Here is a 21,083-nt window from a genome sequence, read left to right as displayed (position 1 = left end):
TTAAATCCCCCTCAGTTTTTTAACCTTCAGTAAAATTTCATTATTGCATACAATTTTATTGTTGTTCTTTACAATAACTTGTTTTCTCTCCATTTCCCCTCACCGTGGGAATCTTTAGTTTGAAGTCCTGGTAATGGTTTAACCTATCAAATGAAAAAAAGGTATTTTTAAGAAGAGAAAAGAGTCTCTCTCTCTCTCTCTCTAGGGAGGGAATTGAGGGGCTAGGGTTGGCTAGAAAGAGAGAGGGAGAGAGAGAATACCAAGCAGACTCCATGCCAGCCCCAGCCACCCTGGGCTCATCTCAAGAATCTGAGATCATGACCTGAGCTAAAATCAAGTGTAGGACGCTGAACCGGCTGAACCACCCAGGCGCTCAAGGATGGTGCCTTGTACACACACACACACACACACACACACACACACACACACGGATATGGGCTAAGCTCCCACATCAATCAATATTTTTGTAAAAAAGCACTTCTAGGCACTTTAAGAGTAAAAGTTCAGTAAAAATGTCAATACCAACCTATAAGTCTTCAAAAGTACTTTTTGGAGAACAACCCATTTTTGTGTTTTATGATCAGAGTTCAAATATCCCTTGACCTAATCAATTCATAGGTATCTTTTTTTTTTTTTTTTTTACCGTTTTCTTGCTTTTTGTCAGGATTTTTTTTTCTTTTTTTTTAAATTCTTGCCATCGCCTCTCCAGCCTCTGGTCTGGTTCCCCTTACTTAGTGAACGAACTCTCGGGCCCCAGTTCCAGCGGCCGCGCCGCCCCCGACTCTGGCCACGACTTCCGGGATCCCGGGCTGGGCTCCGGGCACGGTCCCCCCGCGGCCAGTCCCCCCGCCCTCCCGCCCCCCCCCCCGCCCTCCCCGCCCCGCCCCGCCCCCCGCCGCCCCAGCCGGGGCGCGCTCTCCGGGGACGCGGCCGCGCTCCGAGCGGGGCTCGGCCGGGAGCCCGGGGCGGGCGGTAGGCGGACGACAGCTCGCGGGGCTCGGAGCGGAGAGCCCCAGCCCCAGAGCCTTCGGAGGGGACCTGCGGCGGGCAGGGGCAGCGGGGCCCGGCGGGCGCGGGGCTCACCGGGGCGCGGGGCTCACCGGGGCGCGGGGCTCACCGGGGCGCGGGGCGGGGCGGGGCGGGGCTCGCACCGGGCTCGCCCGCCCGACCCGGGGGCATCCCCGACCGAGGCGTGGCCCGGCCGCCGGCGCGGTCCTGGCGGGTTAAGAGCGCAAAGCGGCTGCGTTTCTCCGCGGTCGCCAGCCCGGCCTCTGCAGGCTCGAGTCCAGCCTCCCCCGTTGCCGCCGCGGGAGAGCCTCCCCGAGAAGGAGAGCGTCCGCCGCGGCCGTCGGTGCCCTGGGGCGGTGGGACTTGTCCCGCGCCTGCCCGCGAGGCCCGCGAGCGGAGGGCCCGCGTTGGTTCTGTCCCCCGCCCGCCAGGTGACCCAAGCCTTCCCCGGCGCCCGCGGGGCCACTTCTCCCGTGCACACTTGCGAGTGCTTCTCAAGATCACCGTCTCCCTCCCAGCAAGGCGGGCGCGAGCTGCAGGTGCTCTGCCGAGGCTGCGCTTGGCCCCCGAGACACAGCCCGGCCCGGGGCCGCCGTGCGCCCCGGGGGCGGGCCCCATGCTGCCGTCGTGGTTGGCCGGCCTGGCGGCTGCCATCGCCTTCCTGCATGTGTTGCAGAAACTCGCGTTCCCTTACTTCTGGGCCGATTTCTGGTACCTGCTGAAAGTGGTACGCTATGGAATTCGGTTGAAGATGTACGAGCAGAGACGGGAGCTGTTCACTGTCCTGGATAGATTCCTGAGCCTTGCCAAGAAGCAGCCCCAGAAACCCTTCATCATCTATGAGGGAGACGTCCACACCTATCAGGATGTGGACAAGAGGACTAACAGAGTGGCCCACGTCTTCCTGAACCATTCCACACTGAAAAGGGGGGACACCGTGGCTCTGCTGATGAGCAACGAGCCCGACTTCGTCCACGTGTGGTTCGGCCTGGCCAAGCTGGGCTGTGTGGTGGCCTTCCTCAACTCCAACATTCGCTCCACCTCCCTTCTGCACTGCATCCGCAGCTGTGAGCCCAAGGCCGTGGTGGTAGGCGCAGGTAGGTACCAGGGGTGAGAGCTGCTGGTGCAGAATGGCAACCCTGCCTGGCACCGCTCCCCGGCCCCCCCCCCCCTTTTTTTTTTGTTACCACGGCTCACAATTAATACTTGGGGTGTGTGTGCTGAAGTGTGCACAGCAAGGACACAAAATAGTGTGACAGTTCTGTGACTGGTGGTTTAATACCTCCTCTTTCATTCCGATGACTTAGGGTGTTGTAGAGTAGTAAATACCAAGACAGGTTCAGAAGACTTTTCTGAAATCTCTGCTGCTTACTGTTTAGGGAGAGGGGGCAGTTTTACTGGTATTGATACTTCAGTGAATGCAAGAACACAGAGAGATAGAACTTCGTAAGTTTTAAATTTTGTCCAATCTGACAAAATTCTTTGATGGGTGGGAGGGTTATCTTGGTTTCAATGTGGACTACCTGCCGACCTCTAATAGTAACACTATCAAGGTTGACTACGTTTGGAAAACGAACATGTTTAATCTGAATTGCATGAATTCTTATCTTCATGTCTGCTCTTATTTTTCACTGCCTGCAAGCTAGGATTTGTCTAGCAAGGTTAAGCTCCCATCTCCCAGCCAGTGGGCGGGCTGTTGGCAGACTCTAGGCTCTTTCTCTCTTACTCCAGCCGCATCTGTCATCTTTTTTTTTTTTTCTTTCAGTAGATTTTTAGTGTTCTCCTTGTCCCTTGGAGTTAGGCTTTGGATACACATATTGACACAGAATTACAAAGGAAAGATTTTGGTTGAATACCTAATAAACAAAGAACCTAGGAAGATGGGTCTCACAACCGGGTAGAATTGAAGTATAACAAATGATGCTTATTTGGTATAATCAAATGGATTTAAGCATATTTTTCTTGAATGAGGACAGGCAGGTGGAAGATGAGAAGGATCCATAGCAAAGACCTTAGTGAAAGTTTTTAAGTGTTTTGGACTAATAGATACATACTGACACCTCATATAGAGGTTTTAGATTCATAGAACATTATGGAAAAACTACCCACATTTATACATTAGTGATAACTAAAGTGTAGAACTTTCAAGTAACCTTTATCATATTTGCATATCGCACAATAATGAGTTAAGTGATATATAGTACAAAGGTTAATTATTCAAGTCTTTCATTTCTGTTCGTTCCCATTGTCCTTCCAGTTCAACTTCACACACAGCTTGCAAAATATTTACTCTCAAGCACTGATTTCATCTTGTTTAATCTAAAGGAGTAGAGAACCTGAAGAATCGCTTGTCTACTTTTTCTTCATTTCTTTTTCATTCAGTAGTTATATCCTCCAAGATTGAAACTGAATCCCTCACCTTGGGAAGAGGTTAAGTAGTATGGTGAACTTTATCTGAACTCTAATAGTAGGTAGGATAAATGAGTCACACAGAACTTTAACATCATGGTGAGCAGGGGCAAGTGATAAATGTGAATGCAGCAATAAAAAATATCATTTATCTCTGGATATATTCAAACATTTTATTCCACTTACCATAGTATTGCTTGATCTAATTTAGATAGCAGTTTCTAGAGCAAATTGAAATTAAGATGAACTGTTGAAAATTGATAAAACCATGAATTCCTTTCATAAAAGCAAACTAAGAGGGCCGGAGTATCCCTGAAAAGATTTCTGTGGCCATGTTTTTAATGCCAACCTGAGAAATATCCTATAGCCAGTCTCCTGAGGAATTCCTCTCAAAGTGTATGGGCCTGGTTACCTCTTAGCATAGAACAGTAGTCAAAACTTTGCTCTTGACTGAGTGGTTGCCTAATTATGACCAATTAATTTTGCAATTTTACTTGTGCCAAAGTTTTGCTTTGCTTGCCAATAACTAAGTTGCATTGTTTCCTTGTTTTTGATTTTCACACCAACAGTGAGTTTTCATATATATGAAATCCTATTGGAGTTTTAAGCCAAAAACATTTAGTCAATTTGCTTAGTAATAGAAAGGTGGAGAAATCAACCTTAGTTCTTATTCACAGTTCTTTTTAGCTATCTTTAGAATATATAAATTACATATGGTTTTCAAAGATGGGACAATACTATTTCATTTAATTACTAGATTTTTTTGGTAAGATGTCTTATATCACAGGCACTTTTCTATATTTGAAGCTCTTAACCTGAAATACTGTATTCTTGGCATCTTGAGTCAAATTAGTGAACAATACATACATATGGTTTTTAGAGCTTTACATTTTAGAGATCTTAGAGTCTCATGGAATGTTTCTGATGGAGATGTATCATTAAACCATTATATCCCCAGGGAAAGTGTATGGATATAGAAAGAGCAGTCAGATGGTTTAGATGGAGATAAGCCAGATAGATTTGGATTTCATTTATGGTCTGCCACTTCTTACCTGTATAATTGAGGAAAAGACCATCAGCTGCCCTGGGTCTCATTTTACTTAGTCATAAAATGGTGATAACACCAATCTACTTCTCAGTGTAATTCTGAGATTAAATGAGTAGCTTTTGTAGAGTGACTAGCTGAGTACCTGCTCGTACTAAATAGAGCTGTAATGAATTGAAATAATTGCTATTATTATTATTACAAAGTCATCTGAGGCTTTTAATAAGGAAATTTCTTTGGATTTTGCTGCTACAATCTAATTTGGTGTTAGCTACAAGAAAAGCTGGTAAGGAGTTTGGAATAGGACCTCAAACACCTTACTCTGGTATGTTTTAACATTCTATTTTCCAGAAGTTTTATAGAACCGATTTCAAACAGGTTTTACACGATGGACAGATAATATCTTTTTTTTTTTTAAGATTTTCTTTCTTTCTTTATTTATTTAGAGAGAAAGCATGAGCAGGGGGAGGGGCAGAGGGAGAAAGAGACCCTCAAGCAGACTCCCCTCTGAGGGTGGAGCCCAAAGTGGGACTCCATCTCAGGACTTGAGATCATGACCTGAGGTGAAATCAAGAGTCAGCCACTTGGGGTCACTTGGGTGGCACAGTCAGTTAAGCGTCCGACTCTTGGTTTCAGCTCGGAGGTAATCTCAGGGTCATGGGATCAAGTCCCACATCCCGGCTCTGCACTCAGTACAGAGTTTTCTTGAGATTCTTTCTCACTCTCCCTTTACCCCTCCTACTCATGCTTTTTCTCTCTCAAATAAATAAATTAATCTTAAAAAAAAATAGAGTCGGATACTTAACCAACTAAGTCAACCAGGAGCCCCCAGAATAATGTCTTATAATTCTGTCTTCAGGAGCAAGTCAAAGGAAAAAATGCCAACTAATCTGCCAGACAAATTATTGATATTAACAAAAATACTGACAGTTGCTTTTACTCAAGGCTGATTATGTACAAGATACTCCCAGTGATTCCAAGAGGCAGATACAGAGCTCTATATTGGAAACAGAGGAAAAGAAGTTCCCTGAGGACGTCTAGTTTGACACAACTTTGTTTGCAGAGCAAAGATTGAAAACCTGGTCTCTGATATAAGACTGTGCTGTACTATATATAGCCCAATTGTTTCTGAGGCTGTCAGTCCCCTTTTGATGTAACTATGAAAATATGTTTTCCAGTTATATAGAATAGTAAAATAAATGTTTTCAATATTAAGACATCAGGTTTTTCATACCTAGAAAAAATTTTTAAATATTTTTAAAACTCTTACTCCTTTCTCTTACAATCTGAAGATTCAAAAATACTTGCCAGGAAGTTTTCGACCTGTATAGTGTGATTCTGAAGATGTGTCAAATGGCATTTCAGATTTCCCTGGAAATTTTCAGTACTTATGGAAAATGAAATAATAGTCCTAGATTAGGGACGCCTGGGTGGCTCAGTAGTTAAGCATCTGCCTTTGGCTCAGGCGTGATCCTGGGGTCCCGGGATCGAGTTCTACATCGGGCTCCCTGAAGGGAGCCTGCTTCTCCCTCTGCCTATGTCTCTATCTCTCTGTTTGTGTTTCTTATGAATAAATAAAATCTTAAAAAAATAGTCTTAGGTTAAACCTCGTCCTTTCCTCCTAATATTTCAACTTCAGTATTACTAATAGTGCCTATGACCAAGATTACCATCTACCTCTATATGCTTTTCTCATTAGTTAGAATAAACAGAAAAATGTTGGGATGATTGTGTATCACTTTAAAAAGTCTGTGTAACTATATCCTTTGGCCTATTTAGCAATAATGATGATGGTGATGATGATGATGATGATGATGATAATGTCTTCCATTTCTGAAGCACTTTATGAATTACAAATTGCTTTTATGTATATTGTCTATATGATCCTCATCACAGCCAGAGCCTTGTTCTAAAGATAAGGAAAGCATGGCTTAGAGTGGGCCAGCCATCACCTCAAGCTCACACATGTAGAAAAAGCAACATGCAGACTGGAGCTATGATTTTCTGATGTGAATGCCTGCTGGGTACACCTTTGTCTTTGTTCTTCTGCTCTTTTTTCTTCCTTCCACAACTCCATCTTTTCCTTACCTGTCCTCATTCCTTGCTGCTCCCTGCCCCCTTCCCTTCCCTGTCTGTCACCTTCCATCTATTCACTTTCTTTCAGTACCTTTTCCACCAGACCCTCCAGCCTTGGGTGTATTATGACTATTCACAGTTACACAGTGGAAAGGGAAAGTTCTAGGTGCTATTTGTGTCGCTCTGAGGACTATGCCCAGAACGGGGTTGTAAGCTCTTTGAGCGGAGGAAACTTGTTTTGTTCACTGCTAAGTTCTCAGAACTTCGCACAAAGAAGATGCTCAACAAATACTTATTGCCAGATTAATGAATGACCTCATGGAAAACTATGAGGTACCTATGGATACTCAGTAAAATCTTATTTATTTGCGTATTTTTACAAATAAATCATCCCTCTGCTGTCCGTTCAGTAACTGATTTTGATAGTAGATGGATCAGTGGGATTTCTTTATTGTGTTATTTCATATTAATGTTGCTAAGTGTAAGATCATGACTCCCCAAAAGCACCAAGCAGGGGCAGCCCGGGTGGCTCAGCGGTTTAGGGCCACCTCCAGCCCAGGGTGTGATCCTGGAGACCCGGGATCGAGTCCCATATGGGGTCCCTGTGTGGAGCCTGCTTCTCCCTCTGCCTGTGTCTCTGCCTCTCTCTCTCTCTCTCTCTCTCTCTCTCTGTCTCATAAATAAATAAAATTAAAAAAACAAAAAATCACCAAGCATTTCAGGCACACGGAGCATCCCCAGAGTTTTGGATTTGCTTGACTGCATGTATTTTGTACACTCTCCTTTCTTGATATACACAAATCATTCTAAGTGGATAACTAAAAAGTATATATTAAGATCACCCTGAACTTTGTTACTTTAGATTCAGTAGTATGTTTGGAATATTTGGAAGGGTTTTGTGTGTTCCTTTTCACAGGAAATGGTTCTTTTTTATTTTATTTTATCTATTTATTATTGAGAGAGAGAGAGAGAGAGAGGCAGAGACACAGGCAGAAGGAGAAGCAGGCTCCATGTAGGGAGCCCAACATGGGACTCGATCCCAGGACTCCAGGATCACGCCCTGGGCCAAAGGCAGGTGCTAGCTGAGCTACCTGGGCTGCCCAAGAAATGGTTCTAATAACTTACAGTATTGTGTGCAGGTCTGCCCTGTTAGTTTGCCTGAACTGTTGCTTTCAGACTCTGCAAGTGTTCCGGTTAACAATCAAGCCATTGTAATTCTCCAAATGACTTTCAGCCATAAAGGTGTCTGCTTTGTAAAGACCAAGAGGAAGAGTTAGGGGATATGTATTTATATAGATAGAATACATGGCTCATGTAAACTTCTATCATTCAATCCACATATTGTGATAACCTCACATCTATTTTCATTTTTAGGACATTTTTATATTGTTACTTATTTTTTAACGATTATTTATTTATTTATTCATGAGAGACACAGAGAGGCAGAGACATAGGCAGAGGGAGAAACAGGCCCTCTGCGGCGAGCCTGATGCAGGACTCGATCCCAAAGCCTCGGGATCACGACCTGAGCCGAAGGCAGACGCTCAACCACTGAGCCTTCCAGGTGTCCCTATATTTTTACTTATTTTTAGTAGAATGAATGTCTGCTTTGCATTTTTCTTTAACATTTTTGACTCAGTTAGGTCCAGGATTACCTTCATTCCAAAAGGAAATTATTCATTTCAATAGGAAGGTTAAGTGGCTTCATGGTTCACTATCTGGAAAAGACAGTGTTCTAAGCACTGATATATCATCTATGGCTTTTTCTTTTCTGACCGTGGAGACACTGACTGGGATTCTTATTTATGGTGTCTGCTGAACATGTGTTCACTGTAAGGGAATGATGTTTGAATGCTGGCAGGAGCAAAAACTATTTAAAAGAAGATTGTCCCTGTGCAGAGAAGTGGCAGGGCTAAGGGGGAGAAATACACTTCTTAATTCTGCCTTTGACTGACTACTAACACATTGCAGATGATCAATGGTCTAGTAGGAATCAAACATAAAGAACATAACAGAGTGCCTGCACCATAGTAAATATTCAATTAATGGCTGCTATAATTATTTTTAATTGCATGGTGGCCGAGACATATCTGCAAGTAAGAGCGTCTGTATTTGCTACGGGCAGAGGGCTGTCAGGAGGGAGGTCCAGGCACAGGGCGCTTGACCCAAGTGACCTGTTTTGGGTTTTTTTTTTTTTTTTAAATTTATTTACAAGCAGGCTCCATGCAGGGAGCCCGACGTGGGACTCGATCCCGGATCTCCAGGATCACACCCCGGGCTGCAGGCGGCGCTAAACCGCTGCGCCACCGCGGCTGCAGGTGACCTGGTTTTAAGCAGCTGTTCTGTCCTCCTCCCCAGGAGCACTGTGGCTGTATCTACTTCGCAGGCTCAGCAGCTAGGGCTGGAGTGGGGTCAGACCCAGTTAGGAGCCAGATGGTTAGCTCCTCTCTGGCCAAGAAAAGGATTCTTCCATTTATAACCAGAAAGGAATGTGGAAAATAACTGTTGGCATATGAGTCCTGTAGAAATGCTACCTTGGAATTGCCTTTTTACCAGTTTATAGTTTACTTACTGATTAGCCTGTGTCTAGAGAGCTTTTCTGTACCTTTACTCATTTTTAACTATTTTGACATTGAAAAATAGCAAGCCAAATACATCATCGCATTGTGGTCCCGTTTGGGTAATGATTATTCATTGGCAATGGGAGATGTGCTGGAAATAAAATCAAATGAAATGTTCTCCTTTTTATTTTCTTGCACAATTTTACCCATAATAAATATGCTATTTGTCCCACAAAACATGTGGGGACAGCTGAGAAGCTGAGAGTGAAAACACATAAATGCACTTACCAACTTGTGTGCGTATAGTCAGGGCAGCTAATAAAATCCTTTCAGGGGAGAATATGTTATCACAATTGAAAGACCTGTCCTTTGCACTTCCTAGGGTTATGATTATTAGTAAACTAATATTTTTTAGAATAGCTGGTACATTATTCATGGTGATATGAGTTTCTAGCCTGATATGAATTGCCATAGGACATTGCTTACTTAAGAATCAGGTTTGTTAGAAAGCAGAGTCTGGGGGCACCTGGGTAGCTCAGTTGGTTGGGCATCTGCCTTCAGCTCAGGTCATGATCCCGCCATCCTGGGATCAAGCCCCATGTGGGGCTCTGCTCAGCAGGGAGCCTGCTTCTCCCTCTGTCCCTCCCCCCTGCTCCCACTCTCTCTGGTTCTCTCTCTGTCTCTCAAATAAATAAATAAAATCTAAAAAAAAGAAAGAAAGAAAAGAAAAGGAACCAGAGTCTGCCCATGCTTTCTATGAAAACCTGTTGAGCTGCTCTAAGTAGTAGGATGGTAGTGATAAGCATGAGGTGAGATCTGTAATTTCACCTTAGATTCTGTGTGTTTATTGCTTTGGGATGTGGAAAGCTCAAGGTGACCATTTGTACTTGAATTTCATTTATGTTTTCTTCATGCCTAAAAGTTTCAATGTTTGCCAATGTAGTAAGTGCTGCAAGCTATTCTTTTGAAAGCATTAGTTTGTTTTATGTGGAATCAGACAACTTTAAGAGTTTCTATTGCAGGATAAATAACATAATTGATACTAATGACATAGTAGAGGGATATATTAAATTTTACTCGTATTTATAGTGTTGGTAATGTGAATAAGAGACATGATGATGTAGAAACAAATTAATTGGTAGAAAAATTGCTGAAAGATCATAAGCAGAGATCATAATTTACCTGTTTTTTAAAAGATTTTATTTACTTATTTGGGAGAGAGAAAAAGAGCACAAGCTGGGGAAGGGGCAGAGGGAGAAGGAGAAGCAGGCTCCTGGCAGAGCAGAGAGCTGGAGGCAGGGCTCCATCTGAGGACCCTGAGATCTGAGCCAGAGTGGAAGTTAGATGCTTAACCGACTGAGCTACCCATGCAACCCTTTAATTTACCTGTTTTAATGCTTGTAGCATCACCTAATGAAGTGCTTTGCATATTCGAGAAATAATATGTGGTTTCTCCAAAGGACCCTATTGCTGTGAAAGCCTTCTACATTACAGCCTTATCCTGTAAGGTAGAGTTTGTTCAAGGGTATAGGATATTCAAATGTCTCATTTACTTATAATTGTTTTCTGTCGAGACCTACATCAACAGGGGATGCCTGGGAAGAGCTCAGTTCCATAACCAGATCTCTATGCGGCACCTGCAATGTGTGTGTCAGGTGCAGCCAGCACAAGTATGGATTAGGACACATATCATTCATTTGAGGTGCTTACAGTTTTATAGGTTTCAATGGTAGTATGCTTCCCTAAGAGTAAACTTTCATGAAACACAGCCAAGTGTCCTTGAGGTATTTAAACAAATGCTATTTTGTGTCAGGACTTAATATTCAGAATTTACTTTCAAAATGACCCTGAAACTTTTCATTTTGTTAAGGAAGATTGATAGTGATAAATAAATAATTAATTTTTATCCTCTACAAGACTTTTCAGATTTTTATTTCAATGTTCATTATCCTCAACCAAATTACCTACTACTATTGAAGAAATAATTTGATAAAATTCTATAGAATTCTGAATGTCTCAACTAAGTCAAGTCAATTTAATTTTAACCAATGAAGGGATTTAAATTGTATTTCCTCTAATTCTTAGGAATCTGCTCACTTCCTTTTTCTTGTAAAAAAAAAATCATCACCCTTTGCAAACATTGAGTATTTCTTTAGACTCTACAATTCCAAAAATTATTTGGGGCCACAATTAGTCATATTGTAACTTTCTTCATACTTATTTTGCCTACTTAGACATACATATCATTATGAACATGTAAAAGTTTATGCTGTTAATTTACAATTCCAGATGAGAGATTTGAAATTAAGACAATGGGTCAGTTCAGAGACTTGTACTTAAACATTCAAAAAGCCAAAAAGAGTCATTAAAACAAAATTAGGGGGCAGCCCGGGTGGCTCAGTGGTTTAGCACCGCCTTCAGCCCAAGACATGATCCGGGAGATCTGGGATTGAGTCCCACGTCAGGCTTCCTGCATGGAGCCTGCTTCTCCCTCTGCCGATGTCTCTGCCTCTCTGTGTGTGTGTGTCTCTCATGAATAAATAAATAAAATCTTTAAAAAAACAAATACAAAAACAAAACAAAACAAAATTAGGGGTGTCTGGGTGGCTTAGTGAATTAAGCATCTGACACCTGATGTCAGCTCAGGTCCTGATCTCAGAGTTCTGAGCCTGGGCCCCATGTCGGGCTCTGAGCTTGGCATGGAGTCCTCTTAATATTCTCTCTCTCCCTCTCCTTCTGACCTTCCCCCTCCCAAGCTTGCTCTTCCTCTTCCCCCCCACCCCGAAAAAAAACCAAAGTTAAAAGAAAATAGAAAGTCTCGATCACCTGTCCTATTTTTTCATTTACTTATGGCTTGTTCTTCTTCCAGCATTCCTTGTGATTTTTCATTTCTTACCAAAGCAATCTGGATATAGCAGCATGCTGTGTACGCTCAGTGGAACTATGGACTCTTACAGTTTATTTTATTCGGATTTGTTACAGAAATAAAAATTAATTCAAAAAAGTTCAAGCCCCAGTCTGCCTCCTTACCCCCTACATATGAACTCCTTACCATTTTCTGTGTTTCCTTACTTTTATTGCAGGTTTTATTTGTGAACTACCTAGTCCTGGTTGACATGTTTCTCTTGCTGTCTCTTTGTGATCAATCTGGGTTACAGATTTTGAGGAACTAAATAATGAGTTTTTCTCAAGTGTCTTATATTTTGGTAGAACTAAATAGTAGCTGACAGATGGCTTTTTATGGTTACCAAATACTGATTTTATTTTAAAAAAAATGTCTAATGCAGTACCCTGAGTTCAGCTTCAAAGCAGAATATATCTTGTAATTATTTTTAAAGTTTTGTTAAAAATTTAGAAAAAAATATAATTGGATGGAAGGGTTCATATTTACATGTACTTGAGCATTCTAAACAGGATATATTTTACATTTAATGACATTATTTTTTAGAATTGATTTCTTTTATGAGGTAATATATAGATTTTAGAGATAATTGGACACAGGTTAGAATAACAATTCTGTCCAGCAACTTGTTACTTGGTGTACTAGTTTTCCAGGGCTGCTGTAGTAAATGTCACAAACTGAGTTGCTTAAAACAATAGGAATTTATTCCCTTACAGTTCTGGGGGCTAGTGGTCCAAAATAAAACTGTCTGCTGGGCCATGCTTCCTCTAAAGGATCTAAGAAAAAAATCTCTTGCCTCTTCCTAGCCTCTGGCAGTTGTCGGTAATCTTTGGCATTCCTTGCATTAACTCCAAAGGCCAGTGGGATATTACTGTTTAATATCTCTAAGGACGTTAATGTAGATTTCAAGAAAAATAATGTGGCACTCAAAAATCCCTTATATCTTAGACAACAAGCATGACATTTTATAGGAACACCAAACTAAAATTGGAGCACCTTTGTGGAATATAAAAGTGAAACTTCAGTGTGAGAGATCCATATTAAAGTGGGGAAGTGTTATTTAAAGACTATAAATAACTGTGTCTCTACTCCAGAGAAAAATATGAGGCCTCACTGGCTTATACAAGATTCTCTGGGAATGAGGATGCAATGCTTCTTTTATATCCTGCAGAGCGCTGGATACCTTCATAAATATTTCCTCCTCAGGGACTCATACCCCCACTTCCGTCTCGCTTCTTCTCTACCCCAATTCCTCCTGAGCAAATGATGTTTTCTTTGACATGAATGGCCAAATTAAGCAGATTTGGTTCAGACTCCCGAATTAATACAACATGGCCTCTCCTCTCCAGGTGTTCTTTTGTTATCTGTACAGTAGATGCTTCCTGGGAGATGTATCCTTTTTTCTTTCTCAGACCTGAATTACAGCCCAGATCTTTGGTCATGGGAGACTTTCAAGTTCTTCAGGCCTGAAGACACTGGTGTTCCAGGCTTTTCTACTTCTCTGCCTACCTTTTTGCTTGACACTGGTTCAGGGAGGACATCCCACTGCTGCCGATGGAGACAGGTCTCATCAATCTGTCACTGCTGCCCCTTGCTGGGTACTGGGTGGGGACATTTATTGCCTTTTGTGGAAGGCATTTATTTCCTCCTTTTCCTTTCAAAGACTTGCACTGTTAGTTATCCTGATCCAGAGGAAAAGGCATCTCTAGATTTCCTCACTTAGCTTTTGGCTCTGAAATGGTCTTTAAACCATAATGATCACATACCTCTAGTGGGGTCAGGGGAGTCTCCCGAATGTATTGCATTAGAGTAGAATTAAACCGTGACAGGCAGATGGCTTTTAGGAATGGTGAGCTACCGAGATATTCAATGAAAATGTTTATTGTGGTATCCTGAGTGTCGATTTAAAGCAGAATATAAAAACAGAGTTTCATTTAAAAGTTGGAAAAAAACCATAATCTGAATAATGATGTCTCCAAAATTCAATTTGAACCAGCCTATTTCCATTTATTGAATCAGGTGATAACCAGATTTCTCTTTCAGTTGGTCCTGCTATATCAGAAACCTAAAATGGCTATGATATTAATTATTCCAATAAAGAGGAAGTCAGCATTGTATTGACATTTATCCCTGTCCCAACAGAGAAAAGAAAACACAGGTTAATGGTTTGAGGGTTATATCTTATTAATCTCTTTTTAAACCTTTGGTTTTTAGATCTGCTTGGAGCTGTAGAAGAAATCCTTCCGAGCCTCCCAGAAGGTATCACTGTCTGGGGGATGAACGATTCTGTTCCACAAGGTGTAACTTCACTCAAAGAAAAACTGAGCATGGCATCTGACAAGCCTGTGCCACGCAGCCACCATGTTGCTTCAAGTCTCAAGTCTCCTCATCTTTATATTTTTACCTCTGGAACAACAGGTATGATCCATTTTTCTTGAGAATTAAAAAGAATGCAGCATATTTGCAAAGCAATAGTAGTCACCACGGGTACTCACCAAATATCTGAGAAAGCATGCATCCAAGAATTCCTGAGGTTCTTAGATCTTAGAATTCTCAAGCTTGGATGAAAAAGTTCATTGCTCCAACCACAACTTAGCAATTTACCATGTTCACTTGGCCTTTGTCTCATTTAGAAAGATTTTTTTCAAGTGTCATTGAAGACCTTAGAATGTCTGAAGACCTTGATCCAGCCCAGGTGCTCAGAGTATGAAATATGGCCAGTGTCTTTGGCAAAATACCTTCTGGCTTCTCTGTTACTTAAGATTCCTGATTTTGAAAAAATGAATAGATTAGTTTAAACTGTTTCTAATTATCTTCCTGGGTTAAAAAATCTGTTAGTCTACTTTAAACAGTCTTCTGTATTCTTGTATATCATCTGAAATCCTAAACACAATCCAGCTATAGCTGTAATTTAAGCACATGTAAGGGTCTCTCCTGGTTTTCCTTAGGGAGATTGGAACATGTGACAAACAGGAAGTCTTTAGAGCACCGCAGGGTTTGGAGAAGATACAAAATAGAATCAAGTAACTAAACATCCCCCCTCCCTTTTTATAGGTAAAAAATAACAGTACACCATAATAAAAAGAATAATTAAACCACCTAAATATTCAAAAGAAATGTTAAACTTAATTGACCCTTAGGAAAAGTTGAATCGTATTTATGGTAGGCTAAATAAGCTTTCTTAATTAGTATGAAGATGATGGTGGGGGGGGGAGGGGGTTGAATTAGATAAATTTAAAATATTATGTTGCTATTTTCCCTTGTTTGTTTCTTTTTTCTTTTTCTTTTCTCTTTCTTTGTGTGTGTGTATCTCTCTCTCTCTTTTTTATTTACTGCTTAGAGGCTAACAATGATCTCTTTTAGACGGGAGACAGACTCTACTTTTGCCTTAGTCTAGAATAGCTTTGACAGACATGTGAATTGGAAGTGCTAATGTGTCTCAAGTTGTCAGCATACACTCAGTCTGACTTTGGACTTTGAAAGAGACAGTGAAATTTCAAAAATGAAACACTTTGAAAACTTTCAACAGAAGGTACTTAACCAATCTATCTGTATGGCTGTTTTCTTGTGAAAATTCTAAAGTGATTGGTCTTCCAAAAAATCTTCACCCCTCTTCCCAGCACAAAGAGAACAGGCCAGGTGGCCCATTCAGTTGAGCATCCAGTTCTTGGTTTTGTTTCAGAGTCATGAGGTTGAGCCCCTCACAGGCTTTGCATGGAGCATGGAGCCTGCTTCAGATTCTCTCTCCCTCTCCCTCTCCCTCTGCCCCTACTTGCTTACTTGCACATACTCTCTCCTCCCCCCTAAAAAAAATAAAATTAAAAAACAGAAGAGAACAAACCAAAGCCACTAGTAATAGCTTTTGTTTTTCAAGATTAAAACCAGATTGTTCTATGCATTTATACACAGACTGAAAGCAAGAGCACTATTGATTTTTATTTGATTTGATATTTATTTTAAAGTTATATAGCACAGAAATGAAAAATTCCAATAGTTTTAGAAATTTTAGAGAAAAGTACCCTTAAAGCTTCCTTCCTAGTTTCTCCTTCCCCAGACCAACTACATTCAGTATTTTTAGAATCACCTCCATTTCTCTAAATAGAATGGGTAACTTACTGCATACTTAGTAGATGCTCACTAAAAAGTGTCTACTGATTTTCCATGGTGGAAAGGAGGATTTGTCTTGACTCATGAACCACTCTCTCTCTCCATTCATTCCTTTCTATCTGGTATAGGCATTTTCTTTCTCCAACATCTCACTAATATTGTATTATGAATTTTGACTGGATTAGTGTAAGTCCCCATAATTTAGTAAGCACTATTATTGCCCTCCATGTAAAAATCTCACCAAATTGGAATTAACCATTGTTTTTATTTGTTTGCTCCCTTGCTTAGTATTCTATATGCCTATTGGTATTTGTACTCACCCCTTTGTCAAAAAGAGAGCTCATCTTCAATATTGAAAAGATAGTCTGTATGTGTTGAACCCATGTTCTTAGGCACATTCTGCCCAGAGATTTCAGTCTCAACTTCTTGCTCTCTGACTGTCCTGGAGTTGGGGTTTTTGTTTTGTTTTGTTTTGTTTTTTCACCATTGTCCTGGAAATTCCCTTCAATTCTTTTCTGTGTTCTGATCCCCTAATTCCTAGATCCTAAAGTAGTGTCCTCAGTTAACTTTTCATTTTATCACTGTACTGCTTTCAGTAACTGTCTGCTAAAGAGTATTTAGGAGGAGAATTCCTGGGTGACTTAGTCAGTTAATTGTCTAACTCTTGATTTTGGCTCAGGTCATGATCTTAGGGACTTGGGCTCAAGCCCCACAGCAGGCTCCGTGCTTAGAGGGAGTCTGCTAGAGATTTTCTCCCTCTCCCTCTGCCCTTTCCATGCTCCTGCATGCCTGCGTGCATGCTCTCTGTCTCTCTAGAATAAATAAATAAACCTTTTAAAAAATAGAGTATTTAGAAGGTAAATTTTTAAAGTCCTCACATCTGGAAATACCCTTATGCTTGTTTATGTAGCATTCTAGGTTAGACACAATTTTTTACTGGGAGTCTTCAGTAGTCTCTAACCTGGTGATGACTTGTACTGGGACTGGTCTTATCTAATCATTTTCTTGGGAAATTTGTAGGCATTTCTAGTCTGAAAACTCATTGTTTTGCAATTCTAGGTACTTGGAAATTAAAGGAAAAAAAGTTCTATATCCCCTTCTCTTTCCTTTTTTATTGCTGTTCTTTTTGCCCATTCCCTCCTATTGTATTTGTTTGTCTGTTCATTCTTTTGTCTTTGTAACTCTAACTTTTTAAAGATTGGCCCTCTTGGATTGAGCTATTAATTTTCTAATCTTTCTGTCCCATTTTCCCTTTATTATTTTTCATCTGCTTTTTGAGAGATTTATCTTCTAAACCTCTGTTGTCTGAAAATGCCTCTTTTTGTAGCATACTATTTTTGGATTATTGATTATTTATTATCTTGTATCTCTTAGGATATTAGTGATAATTTTTTGAAAATTTCTTCTCTCTACCTTTTCTCTATTTTTGCCAACAACCTCTTATCTTTTGGTTTATTTCAGTCTATATCCTTTATCCCCAAGGATTTCCTTAAATATCTGGTGACCTTTAGCTGTCAGTTCATATTTAAAGTGCAGACACTGGAACACCCACAAAAATCCCCAAAACAAATCCTGACTAGAAGGTCTGTGCACCTGAGTAGGATTGGGGGACTGATAGGTCTCATCGTCCAGGGCATTTTATTGGGGGGATTCAGGACTGTCAGTGCCTTTCAGTTTTTACTGGTGGATGATTCAGATTCCTCAGACAAGAACCTTGAAGGGTAAAATGAGTCAAACGTAAAAGGAAACTGGAGGAATAAGCCTACTTTCTCTTATTCTCCTTGTTTGCTCAACATTTCTTCTTCTGGGTGTTTCCAGAGGCTCATCTTTTCCAGAGAATAAATCTCATAATTTCAGTCATCATGGTAGAAGCAACCTGGGCTATAATTTGTTTTATTTTTTGAATTTTAAAACAAATACCAGAAGCATCTGTTGACATTCTTCCAAAATTAGTTTGTGAATGATCTTACACAGGGAAAGTTATACAAGTGTCATCTACTTTTAGCTTAAAGTCTTCAGCAGCCTGGGGGGTCCTCTTATGGAGAGCAGAGCATAGCAATGTACAGAATCAGCCATAGAGTAGATGTCATGGTTTATGTATATAACGCTATCAAAAAGTGTAACAAAACCATTATGCAGCCTTGTTAAAGTTATAACTGACATTTTTTTTAATAAAAGGCATCTTTCTGTAATACCAGCTGATGTTTTGCAATGCAAAACCTTGAGCTGAGTTGATTGTAATGGCAGTAACTATGATCATTTATATTAGTATGCCATTTAATGTGAATGAAAATCACGTGATTCTCATACAGTAAAGTCTTCTGATGTTGATAATAAAGAAGGTGTTCATGCATGTTAGGAGGTGATGTAGAAAGTGAGGCTTTGAAAAAGTGAGTGATGGAGGGGCAGTCTGCTTGTGAGCCCTTTCAGCAAGCCATAAGGAAGCCCTTGGGCTGATGCGGAACTTTTTCTAAGCCATTCTTACTACTGCCAAGTCCTTTTTGCCCAAGGTCACCAAAATAGTGTATTCCCACATCTGAAAAAACATAGAGTGTCTCTATGTTTGAAAAAGTTGAGATCAGTTTTGATGGCATTCCTGTCTCTGACCTAGGAGGTCATGTGATATCTTGAACAAGGAGTGAGAATTATATAGATTCCCTTCTCTATGACCTTGACCTCATTGTTGTAAATAGAACTTTCATAAAGCTCCTTGTTTATAGTTCCATATTTATCTTCCATTCTGTAGGGCACCTGCTAATCAAATTTCTGAGCCTTTCTGCAGTCTGTGGGGGCAAATAAGCATTCTTCAAGTCTCATCTCAGGTGTCGGCTTCTTGTCAGCTGTGTCAGTCACATGGCTGTCCATCCACTTTTCTGAGATTTTGTTGCTTTCATCTGTAAATCCATTCTTTTTGCCTTGAGTCTACGTATGTGTCCTGTCAATTTCTAGTTCTGTTATTGCTCACGGACTTGGTTAGGTAGCCTTAAGAATCTCTAGGAAAGCTGTCTTATCCTGGACAGAGCAGCCATGGGTTTAGTTGTTCCCAGATGGAGAGGGAGGAGGAAAGCGAGGTCACTGCCTACTGAGCAGTGCCTGGAAACCAGGTACTATTACCATCTCAATCTCTCTTTCTTTTGTCTTTCCTTTTCCTTAACCTTATGTATTTTTTCATTTTTCCAAAACTATCCTAGAATACCCCAAATTTATTCCTGCCTCTGAATTGGATTTCTCTTCACATCATCTCTCCCTCCTTCATCCTCCTAATCCCCAACTCACTGGACACAGCTTCCTTTCCACCTTTATGGTCTGAACCTCCTCCTAAACCTGTGAGGAGTTCCGATGCCAGGGATTCATAGAAGATTAGAAGACCAAAGGACTTTGGAAACCATCTAAGGTAGCATTTCTCAGTGTGTTCTATAACATGCTCCTTCACATCTTTAAAGAAATGAAATAAAAGTTAAAAAGAGGCGGGGTACCTGAGTGATTTAGTTAGTGGAACATCCAATTCTTGATATCATGTCTTGATCTCAGGGTTGTGAGTTAGAGCCTCACATTGTGTGAGGAGTCTACTTTAAAAACAAAAATAAAAAAAAAATAAAAAAAAAAATAAAAACAAAAATAAAGGGATGCCTGGATGGCTCAGTGGATAAGCGTCTGCCTTCGGCTCAGGACATGATCCTAGAGTCCCAGGATCAAGTCCTGCATCGGACTCCCTGCATGGAGCCTGCTTCCCCCTCTCCCTGTGTCTCTGCCTCTCTCTCTGTGTGTGTCTCATGAATAAATAAAATCTCTTAAAAATTAATTAATTAATTAATTAATTAATTAATAACAAAAAAATGAAAAGGGGCTTTATGACCATGTAAGCTTGAGAAACACCATTAACAAAAATACCAAAATTTCTGTACTGTTGCAAGGGCTTTAAAATATTACTGTGCATTCTGACTCTTTAAAGGAGAACCCTAAAATGCAATTTTAACAAACTTTATTCTCCTTTTTCTTCTTTCCTTCTTTCAACCTTTAGCCTCTATCAACTTTTTTTTTAATTTTAATTTTATTTATTTATTCATAAGAGACACAGAGAGGCAGAGACATAGGCAGAGGGAGAAGCAGGCTCCCTATGGGGAACCTAATGTGGAACTTGATCCCAGGACCCTGGGATCACATCCTGAGCCAAAGGCACATGCTCAGGCACTGAGCCAACCAGTTGCCTCAAACTCCATCACCTTTGATCACTTTCATTTCTTAGACAAGCTCATATCTGTTGTCTCTTTTATCAAAAAACCTAGGGAAAAAAATCTAGGAGATGAGGTGCCTTGGTGGCTCAGTTGATTAAGCAACTGACTCTGGACTTCAGCTCAGGTCACGATCTCAGGATTGCAAGATGGAGCCCTGCATCTGGTTCCCTGCTGGGCATGAAGCATGCTTAATATTCTCTCTCCCTCTCCCTCCGATCACCCCACCCAATATAACTGAGTACTTTGGATGGTTTATAATAAATTAATGATATCATTATCACTTAAAGCTAACCATATGAGGAAGGGAAACATGACTAGTTTATTTAAGTGCTTTGAACAAGTGAGATAAGCATGCAGATGGAAAACAACTAGACTAAACATCCTTTTTTTTTTTTTGGTCACACCCCACTTGAAAAATTATTTTAAAGCTGGGTTGCCATGAGATCAGGAACAGTGTGGGAAATAGGGAATATAGTGATTGAAGAACCATGGGGTATATGCTTGGAAGCAGAAAATGTATAAATGCTTGATTATCTGGATAAAGAAGAGAAAGGCATTAAATGATTGAGAGCCAAGGACAGAGCTCGACTCGCCCAAAATCTTTACACGTAACTTTGATGAGAAAATCTGGACAGATTTCCTATGCATGTGGATGACAAGAAACTTCCATGTTGTGAGATGCTACACTGTCAGGAAGGGCCAGAGAGACTTCTTTTGAAAAAAATAATACATTTTAGGAT

At 40.8% G+C, this 21,083-nt stretch overlaps 1 protein-coding gene across 1 annotated transcript in view; it reads left to right on the top strand.

The window, feature by feature from the left end:
• Positions 1–1,028: 1,028 nt before the first annotated feature.
• SLC27A6 (solute carrier family 27 member 6) overlaps positions 1,029–21,083 on the top strand; it is a 69,173-nt gene continuing 49,118 nt past the window's right edge. The window contains exons 1-2 of the mRNA XM_025994985.2: positions 1,029–2,105; positions 14,216–14,419. Coding sequence (XP_025850770.1) covers positions 1,625–2,105; positions 14,216–14,419 — 685 coding nt within the window. The 5' untranslated portion in view covers positions 1,029–1,624. The remainder of the gene's footprint in view (positions 2,106–14,215; positions 14,420–21,083) is intronic.

The sequence above is a fragment of the Vulpes vulpes genome, chromosome 12 (genome assembly GCF_048418805.1).
Source record: "Vulpes vulpes isolate BD-2025 chromosome 12, VulVul3, whole genome shotgun sequence".
In the NCBI taxonomy this organism is placed as follows: Eukaryota; Metazoa; Chordata; class Mammalia; order Carnivora; family Canidae; genus Vulpes; species Vulpes vulpes.
Note: the sequence above shows the minus strand (reverse complement) of the source record. Positions and strands in the feature narration are given on the sequence as shown.